We start from the raw sequence: 14,596 nt of genomic DNA, 5'->3' as shown, positions 1-14,596 counted from the left end.
AAATAACTGGGTAAACAATGCCAACACTGAAGTCAGTTTGGCAACTGCTAGTAGCAGGGGCAAAAATCTTCTCTTTAGTGTTGGTATATGATTTAACCACACTAAAAGCCTCCAGGACAGGGTTTAGAGTTCAGTATGGTTTGGGTAAAGAAGGCTGAGGATTGGTTTTCCAGTTCCCATAGCTCTTGCATGAGCTGTAGAGTTTGGCTGATGACTGTTTCTGTAACGCCAACCCTAACCTTTCCTTTACTTAAGTGCAATAACTGCAAAAAACTGCATGAATTGCTTAACTACATTAAGCAAAAACCACTCTCCCCATCAGTCCCATCTTTTCTCCTATCCATGTAGGTATGCAGGATTTAGCCAGCAATAATATTCAGTATTTCTTATTTTCCTATCCTTAATCCTGATGGAGCTGCATCAGTTTACATAATTTAACAAGTTGGTCTCCAGTTATTTTACAATTTTCTATGATTGTTCCCCTTTAAATATTATTACATAAACTAGTAAAAAAAGAAACCCATACATTACATTTAAAGAAAAAATAAATTGAAGAGGAAGGAACCACAACTAGAATTCAATCAAATTTGGTAGTTATTTCTGAACATGTAATCTGCAAAATATATGCACCATTGGTTCATGTTCTTATGTTGTATAGGTGATGAAATCATCAGGATGAAAGATGATTACAAAAGGGATACTTCAGGAAGTAGAATAGACATAATAATAGTTAAAATTTTCTTTAGTGATATCGTCATCCTCTTTCTGGTCTCTGTTCATACAGAAAACAGCGGTAAACAGCTTTTCAGATCCTGAATATAGACGATGTCTATGTAGAATAGCTTTGTGGGTAGCTGAGGTATTCTGATGATTTGTGGGGTTTATATGTATTTTACTCTTGGTTTGCGTATTCAGATCCAAACTGATACCATCCTATAGACAGAAATCCATGCTGGTAATTTTTCCAGTTTTCCAAATCCATGCTGGTATTTGTTAACCAGTTAGCCTATTTATAAATAGAAGTTTGAAATTCATGAGAGAAACGACCACTAACACATTGGTTGATATATTACAGGTTGGATTCATGAATGATGGTAGAATCATAGCTGCCGATTTTCAGTGCTATATAAATGGTGGCTGTACAAAAGACGAATCTGAACTGGTAAGTCCTTCACTGATATCACTTACACTGACTGAACTGGTCACAAAAAGAAAGTAACAGCTCTTTGCTGCAGTATCTTTTTATTAAGAACATGTCTATTCTTGTTAAGTACAACTCCCATCTTCCTGAAGTAAAAATGCATCTGTGGCCCAGAGACTGATTACAGAATATCATTAAGGGGGTACAATATTTCCTGTTAGGTGATACTGGACATAGAAAAATCAGATTTAAAAGTTCAGTGAAGGAGACAGTAAGTTTTATTACAGAGCCTATTGTCATAAAGTTACTCCTTCTCCAAAACTGAAGGTCTGATTTTTCCCTCAGTAATTCTCACACTATTGTCATTCCTGTAAGTTAAATGCAGTTTCTTTGATTCAAACACAGTTTCTTTACTTAAATTGGTGTAAAAACCAGCAGAAAAACAGGCCTTCAAAGTATAGTTCTACTCTCCCTTGAAGTAATTATTTCTCTTTTGTGTCTTGAGTGTCTTTCACAAGTTTCAGTCTTTTTAGAGGAAATTAAGCCATTTGAACAACTATAACCTCTCATTGCAGGTGATTGAATACATTGTGTTGAAAGTGGACAATGCATATAATATCCCAAATCTCCGAGTCAGGGGCCATGCCTGCAAGACTAATTTGCCTTCTAACACTGCCTTCCGTGGATTTGGGTTTCCCCAAGCAGGTCTGCTTATGGAGACATGTATTGTGGCTGTGGCAACCCAAACTGGCCTACCACATGAGAAGGTAAAAGAACTGAGACTGCCAAATAAAAAACGGGATAACAGAGAATTCTAGGACCGAGACTGGTGGAAGCTCCTTATGCTTAAGCCAGCTCTTGTAGAACCAGATCCACCAGCTTTACTTGGGCTGAATGGCACTTTATGCAGCACCTATGCATCCACGGAATACTACTTGATATAATACAGATAAGAGTGAACAAGTCTACGGTCTGTTGCAAAATGTTTGATGACTGCCATTAGTAGGATCATCTTCAGTCAAAACAGTATAATCTTGTGTACAGTGTGACAAGTTTTAGGTCACTTTGTGTATGTTCAGCTGTTACCTACATCTCAGCCTCTCAGAACTGGACTTTCCATTTTTTCTATCCATCCATCCATCTATCAACAGTTTAGTTAACTGGCTCCTGCCATCCCAGGTACCAGGCTGACACTTTGATTTCTCCCCAGCCTTCACAGGCAGTGCCCCAACAGTTTGAATTGCTGTCATTTCCTTTCCAATCTTCAAGAGCTATCCTTTCCTTACACGCTGTTTAGTCCAGTGTAAGCTTTCCCCCTTTTGTATGTGCCAACCTCTTCTATATTCAAAACAAGTTTATAAATAATTTTACTTTCCTAGGATGCCAACCATTATGTCTTTTCCCTATTTCTTTGAATCTTACCTTTCCCATTTACTTACTCTCCTTTACCACATTTCAGGAAAGATTTCAGACATATCTACAAAAGGCTAACAGTTTTTTAGCTTTAACATCTGCTTTCACTAGTCTTATTTACAATTTGAGTTTACCAACCTTCTTTGCATTGAGTAGTCCTTGTGAACAGTTCCACTGTTACCACTTAAGTTCACAGGCATTTGATGCAGCAAAAATATCAGGCCAAGTGAGCAGGGATTTCCTTAGATAAAGGGATATGGCATTACAGAATCACAGAATCCCAGAATCCCAAGGGTTGGAAGGGACCTCAAAAGATCATCTAGTCCAACCCCCCTGCAAGAGCAGGGTAACCTAGAGTACATCACACAGGAACTTGTCCAGCCGGGCCTTGAATATCTCCAATGTAGGAGACTCCACAGCCCCCCTGGGCAACCTGTTCCAGTGCTCTGTCACTCTCACAGTAAAGAAGTTTTTCCTGATGTTCACATGGAACCTCTTATGCTCCAGTTTACACCCATAGATAAGTATTCATTATATTATTGCATTATATCATTATATGACATATCACTATATATATAATATGTCAATACGTATGTCAATAATGTACGGCCATATTTATTTTCAGCACTGTGTACATTTGCCTTCTGTTTAGGTTAGGGAAATAAACATGTATAAAGGAGTTAACCTAACATCCTTCAAAGAAGAGTTTAATGCAGAGAATCTGTGGAAATGTTGGGAAGAATGTTTGGACAAGTCTGACTACTACAACCGAAAAGCAATGGTGGAAGAATTTAACACAAAAAACTACTGGAAAAAGAAAGGGATTGCCATCATTCCCATGAAGTTTTCTGTTGGATTTAATGCAACTTATTTTCATCAGGTATCCCCTTTGTAACAGTGCTTTTACAATCCAAGGTCCCTACTTTTCTTTCAAAAAATAGAGGAAGTATAATCTCTACTAGAAGGAAAGAGGAAAGGTTTCAAGCATAATCTCTACCGGAAGGAAAGAGGAAAGGTTTCAAGCATAATCTCTACTGGGAGGAAAGAGGAAAGGATTCCAGCATGCTGGACTAACATAAAATATTATCTACTGAAGTATGCTGTGTTTCAGAAAGAGTATCACTCTCTCTGGCTGGTATCTTTATAAATGCTTACTCAGCATTAGATGGGACTTCCAGCAACCTGATTTAGTGAAAGATGTCCCTGGCCGTGGCAGGAGAGGGTGGTCTAAATGATCTTCTTTTGGCTGAACTAGATGATCTTCCTTGCATTGAAGGTCCTTTCCAACTCAAACCATTCTATGATTTTATGAGTATTCACCTCACAAAAATGTGAATTTTTGATTGCCATCATGCTGTCTTTGTTCAAATAAAAGCTAAGTAATTAACTGTAAAAATGTGGTACTTGGAATCTTCCATAATCTCATCCATAGTAAAAAAAATTATCACTCGTATAGATCAGATAGTACCATATATATATATGATAGGTTAAGCTCTACGACTGGAAGTTTTTATGGCTCAGGTTGGTGATGTTTCTGTGAAAACTTTCCAGTTCTATTTTTTTTTTTTAATTCATGCTTTGAACCAAAAATTCTTTCAAATGAGTTTCAGATTAAATGAACAAACATTGTAATTTGTTTATGAGGGTACAATGCATGGTTTGTATGTCAGCTGTTTATCCATTTCTTGATTGCTTCTGTTCAAGTTTGTAGGTTAAGAGCTCGGAGAAGGATTAATATATTTCATACAGCAATGTTCTCATGGTAAAAAACATTGAATCTAGGAATCAATTCATCTGATACAAAAGGTCAGAAAAAGGCATAAATGATAGTTACATTTCATCAAAACCTTCAAAATAAAGCTCAGGTATTGCATTGAGTTTCCAAAAAATCTAGATCTAAATCTTAGAGGATATATTTATTGTCTAATCTTGTCTAATCTCAGCAATGTTCTCATGGTAAAAAACATTGAATCTAGGAATCAATTCATCTGATACAAAAGGTCAGAAAAAGGCATAAATGATAGTTACATTTCATCAAAACCTTCAAAATAAAGCTCAGGTATTGCATTGAGTTTCCAAAAAATCTAGATCTAAATCTTAGAGGATATATTTATTGTCTAATCTTGTCTCTGTCAGCTAAGACTCTAACTGGCATCAGCAAAATGTTAGCTGATTTGCAAACATCACAAGCTGGCACCAAAGATGGTCATATGACCTTTATTTCTCAATGTAGAATTAATAAAAAATACAAAGATGTCCCACGGGCACTGTATTTCACAACACCTCTCAGGCTCTATTGTTTGCTTTCTGAGTGCTGGTAGCTGATTGCATTCTACAGTGAATTGTCTCTACAGAATTTCTAGTTTTCTTTCATATCCACTTGCTCCTTTATAGTAGTGGATGGCTTGTACAGGATGATCTCTTTCATCACTGTCCATTGGAAAGTTGTTGCTGATTTTACCATGAATGAAAGTTCATTATTTCCATTGCCATTTGCTTCTTGCATTTCCTGTGTTTAAGATAGCTATTTATTGGCTCAAGGCTGCACCAAAATATGAATGGAAAGTGTATCAGGTTCTAAATCATTCCCTTAACAGCCTGTAAGAGAGAATGCACGAGCAGCTGTGTCATCGCTCCATCAAAATGACACACTATAAACATCAGTGTATTATTACTCTGTATGAATACATGCAAACAAAAAGGACTAGGACTAATCCCTCCGTTTCAGAAAAACACAAGTACAACTCTGCTATTGTTTGTTCTAAAATGAAAGTTCTATAGGTGTTCATAGTAGAAGATGCCTTGCCATCTGACAAAACGCCTTTGATTCAAGGTTCAAATTCTGCTCTGTCCTTTTTGCTGTGGATGAGGGAATAGTATCTACGGCTACACACACATTACAATTAGGGCCAGCATGTTCTTAATTCACCAAATTTCCCAAGAAGAAAAATATGCTTTTCTACTATTTGGACTAATTACTGTGATCCCTGAAGAAGTCCATTGAATAGCTACTATCTCACAGTCTATCTTGTCTTAGAGCAGTAAAATTTGTTATTGTCAGACTGATGGAGAATTTCCACTCCCTTTTAACAACGTACTGATTCTTGTTGATTAAATCTATCTTTGCCTTGATCTTTTTCTTATGCATCTTTGTTCAGTGAAGCAAGAAAATTACCGAGTTTCTGTGGCTTTTCTTTAGGCTGGAGCACTCATTCATATCTATATAGATGGGTCTGTGCTAGTCACTCATGGTGGAATTGAACTGGGACAAGGAATTCACACTAAGATGTTACAGGTGAGTTAGTTTGCATCTGAGGGTAAATAAAATATAAAGATAACTGAACCAAAAGGATGAAGCACACTAAGAAGTTCAATAGGCAAATTCTATAGACATAATCAAGCTAAGTTTAATATTGGGTTGTTCCTTCTGAGTTACTGATGAAGACAAAACTTAGGAAAAATACAAGTTATAAACAAAGTAATCTTCAAAGACCTGGAAAGATTAACATCTCTGTGGTAACATCACTGTTATCAGGATAGCTAATGACCCAATGTTTGTTTGCAGAGGGAGTTAAAGTGATGAAAATTTAACTTTGTAGTGTGTCCAACACCAATAATAACATCAGTTAATTTTCATGCATTTCTGGTGTAGTGATAAACAAAACTATGTGCCAAATAGGTCATTTTGGAGATAAAATTAGGTCAATCCTTCAAAATGAGCTGAATGAACATTTGAACATTAGAACACTGTGAAAAATGATAAAGTGGGAACACAAGCTAACAAAGCCGTTTCAAATTAGATTGAAAATAAAATATACAGATAAGATTTGAAACTCCATAAGAGAGAGTGATTGTTTTTTGATTTTTATTAAGTTTTGCATATGTAGACAAAACCTGATTAGAGAGAACAATTAATTAGAGACAAAACATATAGTACTGCATGGTATTATTTTATCTTCTGTTCTATTACCTGAATTTACTTAAAAAATATTCATTTCACAGGATAATTGTTAAGGAAGACTTCTGTGTTTATCCTAGTCATAGTATTACTGTTGAATTTCTGTGTGTGCATGTATATAGAAAGAGAGATGAATGGCATAATGAATTCCTGACTTGAAATTGCATCTTCAAGTGGGACTGGCTATCTTTTTGTTTACTTTTATAACAGATTGTCAGTCGTGAACTGAAGATACCATTGTCATATATACACTTCTGTGAAACAAGCACAACAACTGTACCTAATGGCAAATACACAGCAGCATCAGTTGGAACAGAAATCAATGCAAGAGCGGTCCAGGTTAAAATTATTACCATTTTTTCACATAATCAGTGGTTCTGTTGAGTACTGAATGTCCCTCTGAGGATTCATAATTTTGTTCTTGTTTTGAGCAGCTTGCAGTTCTTTTATCACAAAATCTCTCTTGATGATTTATTTTACATACACAGTTTAAAGCAAGGCAAATTATGAACACTGTTAAAAAGGGTAGATTTTTTTCTGCTTTACTGTATCAGATTTATAAATGAGGATGGGGGATTAGATTGCAAGTAGATGAATTTATGGATCTTTATTCTGTATTTACACACAATTTAAAGGAAAATGTAGCATAGGGTATGTTTCAGGTATTTTTTTAATAGTTTGACTGAAATGCCCTTATCCTCTTAAATCATTTGGGACCAGTTCTGCTTTAATTTATTTTGTAATAAATCATTCAAGCCAGTGGTTTTCTATCTAGCAAATCAAAATAGGAGGAGAGTCAGGTCCCTTATCTGTTTTTGTTGATGGTTTCAGTGGTAGCCTGGTATATGAATACTTAAGTTACGTTAGAGAAGATGCCAATGCCACTCTTTACTAAGTGCTGCTTTCCAGTTGGCAGTTTGCAAAGTAAAGAAACTGTAGGCAAATGAACAAACAGAGTTACAGCCCTCAGAATGAATTTCACTAACTTCACTAAGAAAGAGCTTGTAGTGCTTTGAATACAGTAGAAAGATTTGAGTTTGTGGGTTGGTCAATGGTGCAAAACTTTCTTCCTCCCTAGGATGCTTGTCAAATCCTTTGGAAGCGCCTGGACCCTATACGAAGAGACAATCCTAATGGCAAATGGGAAGACTGGGTAAATATGTCTCTGTTCCTTACTATTAAATTATGATAAACTCATGAGTGTACAATGAAAGCTGCCATTGTTCTGGAGAGAGGAAGAGGCCACCCTGCTTGAAGTGAACCGCATGAAAGAAGAGGATAAACAGTGTCAAAGCAAGTGGGGCAACACAGTGTCTGGTAAATCTGGCCAACTTTAAAGATTTTGCAATGTTCCCCTTCTTAAAGATATGTTCAGGGAACAAGGGAATGTAAAGTTTTAACTTAGGACTCTTTTTTCTTTAAAATGGGTTTTTAAAGTTTTTTCTTTAAATATGAAGTAAAGAATTCTTAATTTTCTCTCTGTAATAATGAGTATACCTTTTGCAGATCAGTGAAGCTCACAAGCAAAGCATCAGTCTTTCCGCTACTGGCTATTTCAAGTAAGGAAAGCCATTAGTTTGTTTTAATTTCTCGTCATCACAGGTGTTGCTTTGTCAGTAAGTTGCAGGAAGGATAAAACTGTCCCCATTCAACCTTCTCAAGGCCATATCAGATACAGCACACAAACCATTAAGAAGCTGGACCAGAGACTGCAGTGTCAGAGAAATTCTTCTCTTCAACCCATATTGATTTTAGAAGCACTTTATATCCTTGGTTAGCTATTTTGACAGTTGATGCACAGTCTTCTCCAAGGTCAATTATGGTAGGACAAAAGAGGCCACAAGGAATTTTGTTCCATGGCCATCATGGTTTGCAATCCTCCTATCCTCCCAAATTATTCCATGCCACATATATTTTAGCAGTGGTGCTAGTCTTTGAGTACAGAGATCCTATGAAAATCGTTAGTTTAGAGAGTTTATATCATGTCTCAACAGTGAGGACAAGGATAGAGGGTGGGGGTTGTCTTGATCGAATTCATCTAACCTGAGGGATGTTCTTACTTCCTCCAGAGGTTATGTTACAAACATGAACTGGGACACACAGAAAGGCCATGCATTCCCGTATTTTCTCTTTGGAGTTGCATGTTCTGAAGTAGAAATTGACTGTTTGACAGGAGCCCACAAGGTAATGTCAAAAAATATACTGAACTTGAAGTAGAGTTGGCGGAATCTCCCACCATCATTATATTTCCTATGATACGTTCCTCTACATAAGAAACTTCTGTTCAGGTGACTGTGCTTCCACACTCACAACAAAGCATAGGAGGTGGCTAAACATCAAACAATTAAGTTTCTATAGGAGAACAAGCAACAAAGCCATTCTTGAATTCATGATCATCCTGTTACTTGCAGGATGTGCACATCACATTCCAAGTTTCAGACAACCACCAAAAATGCATCTAGGTAAGATGAACTCTCCACCAACATAAGCCTGTCTCTAATAGCTTTCATGCTTCAGAATAAATCTATAATACTTATGATGACACATCTTTTATGGGTGAGACTATATATACTGTTTATGATCCCTTTGTTGTTGTGTATTTTAAATATAAGTCTGTAACACACCTTTTATTTGTTTAACAGAACATCAGAACAGACATTGTCATGGATGCGTGTTTTAGCATAAATCCAGCTATAGATATAGGACAGGTATGAACTTCCATAGTTTTGCTTTATATTAGATGTTAGTGAATATTTTTTCTCTTTCTGTCTAAATGTTTGCTGTTATCAGTCAATTTAATAGCCACCAAAGCCTATGAGACATTATTCATTAACACTCAAGGATGCTGGCTTGACAGATGTAGTAATAATTGGTTTTATTTGCAGCTATAAATAATACTAGGTTAAGTTTTCTACTTTTTGTTTATCTTCTGAGAAGTAAAGAGAAAAGCAGATCTCACAGACTTTGGAAAAGCCCTACAGGATTAGCATCCTGAAACTCCTTATGACTTTTTCCTGATAAATTTACCCCAGAATTACTGACTGAAGGCTAAATCTTAACCAGCTGTGGAGCACTGTTGACTGTGACAGTGTTGACTGTGTAATGGAAAAAGCTAGTGAGATGTAACAGACCTTTCCTTAAAGGTCTGTTATAGCCACAGATTTGTATTATGGATTTAACTATCTGGATCTACAGACAAACTGAATAATGACAAAAGGGATGTCACTCAGTAATAATTTGTAAATAAGAAAGCAGTGGTGAACTCAAGAGTAAAAAATATTTGTCATTTCTTTGCAGAGTCAAAGGAAATGCTCCTAAAAATATCACCTACCTTTAAAAATCTCTTTTTATCCAACTTATTTATCCTATTACAGGTTCATCCTCATATATTTGCCCTTTGCCTAAAAGATTATGTTCATTTTACACATTCAAGGATTGCCAAATTTGTCAAATCATCCTTTCTTAGCAGTTCAATTCTGTGTTCACCTTGCATCAGTGTCTACATCACTGCTGTCGTAGCCCAGGTGTTTACTCAGCAGTTGTTCCTTCCTACTTCAGGCTGGTTTGTTATTTCCTCTTCATATCCAACTTACCATTTATTTGTGTATGTGATGTTTTTCTCTAGAATAAATTTCATTAGCTAACTGCAAATCTTTTTTAAGCAAATATCAGATTGAGCAGACTATTTCTGTCAGAGTCCCTGGGCGAATGTCTCCACACTGGAGTTCCTGTGGATTTGACTCATTTTGCAAAAGCAAATCAGAGGTAACTGTACTAGCTATGGTGAGTTTAGCCAGGAATAACGAAGAGTAGAATAAACTTCAAGCCAATGGAAATATTTGTGTAAGTCAGATGAGGACAGCTTGGTCTTACTTTGGTCTATGTTGGCTTATTTTTACTTTTGGAAGGAAAGGTATCAGTTCATGTATAATCTTAAGAAGTCTAATTGTATATATGTTTTTTTGGTTTAAAAGGACTGAATAAGATGTAGAAGTTTACCTTTTTTTTCTTTGCTCAGATTGAAGGGGCCTTCATTCAGGGAGTTGGTCTTTATACATTAGAAGAAATCTACTTTTCCCCAGAAGGAGAGCAGCTAACTCTTGGCCCAGATACGTATAAGATTCCTGCCATCTGTGACATTCCTGAGCAGTTCCGTGTCTATTTACTGCCAAATTCACACAACTCCATTGCTATCTATTCTTCCAAGGTAAACACACCAAATTCACCACTTGCAAGCACACCAGGTGATTCTGCTGCAAAACTGTAAGTGACTGTAGTAGATGGTAAACCTTTTTTTTTCCCCAAAAAAGATAATTCCAGTTTCAGCTATGATCCTTTTTAAAGGCAGAGAAGTCGTGAGACACGTTAAATGGCTTTGTAGAATCTCACAGGAAACCTGTGACAGGTATGGTAATAGAGCCCAGTTCATCCATTAGCCACAGCAGAACACCATTCTTTTTGTTTTAAGCGTGCATCATCCTCTGAGGAAATACTCAGTACTGGGATTGAGCATTGTTCATAGGTTCAAAATAAAAGTGAAAAAAAAGCACCTCAGAATAGAAGGAGAACTAAAAGGGAGTGTAGGCCTCAGGCTACTAAAAGACAGGAATGCCCACTCTCCTACCTTTGAATCTAAAGCAGGTATGACAGTGTTGTGGTTTAACCCCAGCAGGCAGCTAAGCCACACCGCCACTTGCTCGCTTTTCCCCTGTGGGATGGGAGAGAGAATTGAAAGGGCAGAAATGAGAAAACTCATGGGTTGAAATAAAGACAGTTTAATAGGTGCAGTAAAAGCCACACATGTAAGCAAAGGAAAGTATGAAATGGAATTAATTCACCACTTCCCATCAGCAAGCAGATATTCAAACCATCTCCAGGACACCAGGGTTCTATCACCTGTAATGGTTGCTTGGGAAGACAAACAGCATCACCCCAAACATTCCCTCTGCTCTTCTTTTTTCCTCCCCCAGCTTTATATGCTAAGCATGATGTCATATGGTGTGGAATATTCCTTTGGTCAGTTGGGGTCAGCTGTCCTGGCTTGTGTCCCCTCCCAACTCCTTGCGCACCCCCAGCCTACTCACTGTGGGGGTGGCGTGAGGAGCAGAAAAGGCCATGACTCTGTGTAAGCACTGCTCAGCAGTAACTAAAACATCCCTGGGTTATCAACTCAGTTTTCAGCAAAAAATCCAAAACACAACTCAAATATGAGCTACTATGAAGAAAATTAACTATCCCAGCCAAAACCAGTACACAAAGGAATAGAAATTTCCAGATGATATTCCACGCCATATTCTTATGGCCTTAGGTGGTGTAAATGAGTAAACTCTTCCACATTAAGAAAATAGAGACAAAGAGCACATTTCTTATCAAAATTAGACAGCACAAACTTTATCCATGTAAGAGGGCCAAAGGCAGCAGTGGGAATGGGTGTCTTTCTTTCTTTATCTGGCTCATCATGCAGAATTAATTCCACTTGGATATAGAAAAGGTAGTTTATGTGAGAAGTCATGTGTTTATTTCATAGCTTTATAACATGAGCACTGAAGTCTCAGTAGGAAGCTTTGATAGTGTAGCTGTATTGTGAATTTTAAAACTATCTGCATCAGCCAAATCCTAGTCCTTGATGATTTTCTGATTTGAAAGTTGTCAGAGATCCAAGGAAAGTTGTTGAATCCAAATATGATGGACATGTCCAGATATGGAGCTGACGCTATTCAGTGTATTTTGATAACTACAGCAGAGATGTGCTAATCTCTACTGTCAGTTTCTAAAGCCAGTCTCTTCAGCTGTCTCTCTTCTCTGTCAGGGCATGGGAGAGGCTGGATTCTTCCTGGGCAGCTCAGTGTTCTTTGCAATACGAGATGCAGTGGCTGCTGCACGAAAGGAAAGAGCACTGCCCCTGGACTTCACACTGAATAGCCCCTTGACTGTTGAGCGAATTCGCATGGCCTGTGTTGATGTCTTTACTGAGATGGTAAGGTTATTTTCATTCCTTTCGTGAGCTAGCTCCTCCATTCTCTTTAATCTGAATGAGCTGTGCATATAGACTAATCAGTGAGCAAAATCTCTTTTCTTCAACTTACCACAGTTAGCAGAGCTTTGTACTTTATTTAACCAGTGGCACTTTGCTCAACTATGTTGAACGAGTAACATGAACTGACAGTCTAGAACTAAGGAACCTGTGCTATTTCCTCAATGGTAATGTCTTCAATTTATATATCTCCTTTAATCTAAAAGTCCTTGAAAAGACTTTTCAGATTATAGTCTTCGTATTTAGTGTCACTTTATTTGCATCTCTGCTAGAAATTATGATGATGTCTAGACACAGAGTAGGTGTGCTCCATCATTTGTCCTATGCCTCTGATCTAGACTGATTCCACTTTGAAGCATGTACACCGGTTTCCTTCTTTTCTTCCTTGAAAACTAGAGAGATGGAAATACAGGCTGATATGCATTCATGTCTTCTCACAACACGGGGTTAGAATACAGGCTGGGTGCATAAGAGCACTCCCAAATAAAACATTTTAGATTTACATTTCTATGCAAGCGTCACCACTGACAGTGGCATAAACAGAATCTAGGGGTGCAAATTTAAGATATTCACTGTAAAGGCCTAAAATGTTTAGGTCTCATTTACTTCATATAAGCTCATTTTCTGTGTCATGATCTGAATCCTCCTAGAGCTGCTTGAGTGAACGCATCCTTGATTTTAATAAAAAAGCAGAGGCTAGCAATGATTCTTCCCATTGTACAATTCATTTCCAGCTGGGTTTATGAAAGCCCTCCATCCTTCAGGCCATGCTCTCTCTGTTTTGTGGAATGAATTGATGTTCAGGAGATGCTAAAATAATGGGGCCTAAGGTGGAGAATGGATTTTAGATATCCTGACCTTTTTCCTTTCGGAGCCTGGAAAACAGGAAACACCAGACCAAACTGACAATTATCCATTGACAAATGGATATTATATTATTATAATTATTATAATATATATATAAAATATATTATTATAATTATTATAATAAATATCCATTGACAATGTCCATTAATTAAAGCTTTTAACTTAAAGAGCCCCACAGAACTGAGCCTGAGCAACTGCATTGTAGCCTCGGCTGAAAATTTCTCTATGAAAACGAAGACAAGTTGGGTCAGGCAAGCCTGCAGGCTCCCATGTCTTCCATTGGCAGCCAGCTAGAGATCCCCAGATCTCAACCTACCTGGAGGCTGGGATTGTGAATCCACATCCATCCACTTCTGTTTCCTTCTGTGCAGGATATCCAGTGATGAAGTCTTTAACAGTGAAAGAACTTCTCATATTAATAAAAGTCATAACTGAGACCAAGAGCCTTCATGGACTAGGTGTTGTGCAAACACTTGGTAACAACTTAGAGTTTAAATAAAGGTGAAATTGTTACCCAGTCATTAGAAGTTGATGTTCTATCTCCAGGAATGCCCTCAGAAATGTAGGATCTCCTTGCAAACATCATTGGTTCCATGATTTAATGCAGTCTCATTAAACCATGTTGCATAATGGAACCTCATGTCAGTTCCTCTAATCTCAGCCTTTCAGGCTGTGAGCTCACCTGTGCCATGGACATATGCACTTAATTACCTCTTCAATTACAAGAATTACACTGTTGACTAGAGAGGCAAGTTGATTGATTTCACAACCTTTTATAATGTGATAAAGTGGGGATGTGTGTGCAGTGACATTTAAAGGGCTGACAAAGACCATGCATTTGTAAACTACAGTAAGTTTTCTTTCTCCTTAGCAAAATGATGTTGTTTTCCTTAAATTTTCTTTCAGATTCCGAAAGATAAACCTGGAACCTACAAGCCATGGGCCATCAATATAACTTAATACTGCTTTCCTAAGCACCAAGCAACTAGGTGACTCCTTCAGCCACTTATTTTATGAAAGCATCCCTGCAAGAAAGAACTGTAATACTTAACACACACCAATACGCATATATCTGTCTTTGTAGAATGACAACAAGCACCAGTTCTCTTGTCACGCCATGTAAGAGACCTCTCATTTTGAAACATATATTTCTTTCTAAATCAAATTGTGTTCCATGCTACAC

General features: G+C 37.3%; 1 protein-coding gene across 1 annotated transcript in view; it reads left to right on the top strand.

Moving 5' to 3' along the window:
* LOC308223291 (aldehyde oxidase 2-like) overlaps window positions 1-14,373 on the top strand; it is a gene marked incomplete at its 3' end in the record, with an annotated part of 44,910 nt that extends 30,537 nt beyond the window's left edge. The window contains exons 24-35 of the mRNA XM_080622049.1: window positions 1,076-1,162; window positions 1,717-1,908; window positions 3,207-3,434; window positions 5,754-5,849; window positions 6,723-6,851; window positions 7,591-7,665; window positions 8,019-8,071; window positions 8,582-8,696; window positions 9,155-9,220; window positions 10,531-10,719; window positions 12,322-12,489; window positions 14,320-14,373. Of these exons, the coding sequence (XP_080478175.1) occupies window positions 1,076-1,162; window positions 1,717-1,908; window positions 3,207-3,434; window positions 5,754-5,849; window positions 6,723-6,851; window positions 7,591-7,665; window positions 8,019-8,071; window positions 8,582-8,696; window positions 9,155-9,220; window positions 10,531-10,719; window positions 12,322-12,489; window positions 14,320-14,373 (1,452 nt within the window). The remainder of the gene's footprint in view (window positions 1-1,075; window positions 1,163-1,716; window positions 1,909-3,206; window positions 3,435-5,753; window positions 5,850-6,722; window positions 6,852-7,590; window positions 7,666-8,018; window positions 8,072-8,581; window positions 8,697-9,154; window positions 9,221-10,530; window positions 10,720-12,321; window positions 12,490-14,319) is intronic.
* Between the last annotated feature and the right edge of the window lie 223 nt (window positions 14,374-14,596).

The sequence above is a fragment of the Psittacula echo genome (assembly GCF_963264785.1).
Source record: "Psittacula echo genome assembly, chromosome: 6".
Taxonomy (NCBI): domain Eukaryota; kingdom Metazoa; phylum Chordata; class Aves; order Psittaciformes; family Psittacidae; genus Psittacula; species Psittacula echo.
This window is presented reverse-complemented; position numbering and strand designations above follow the sequence as displayed.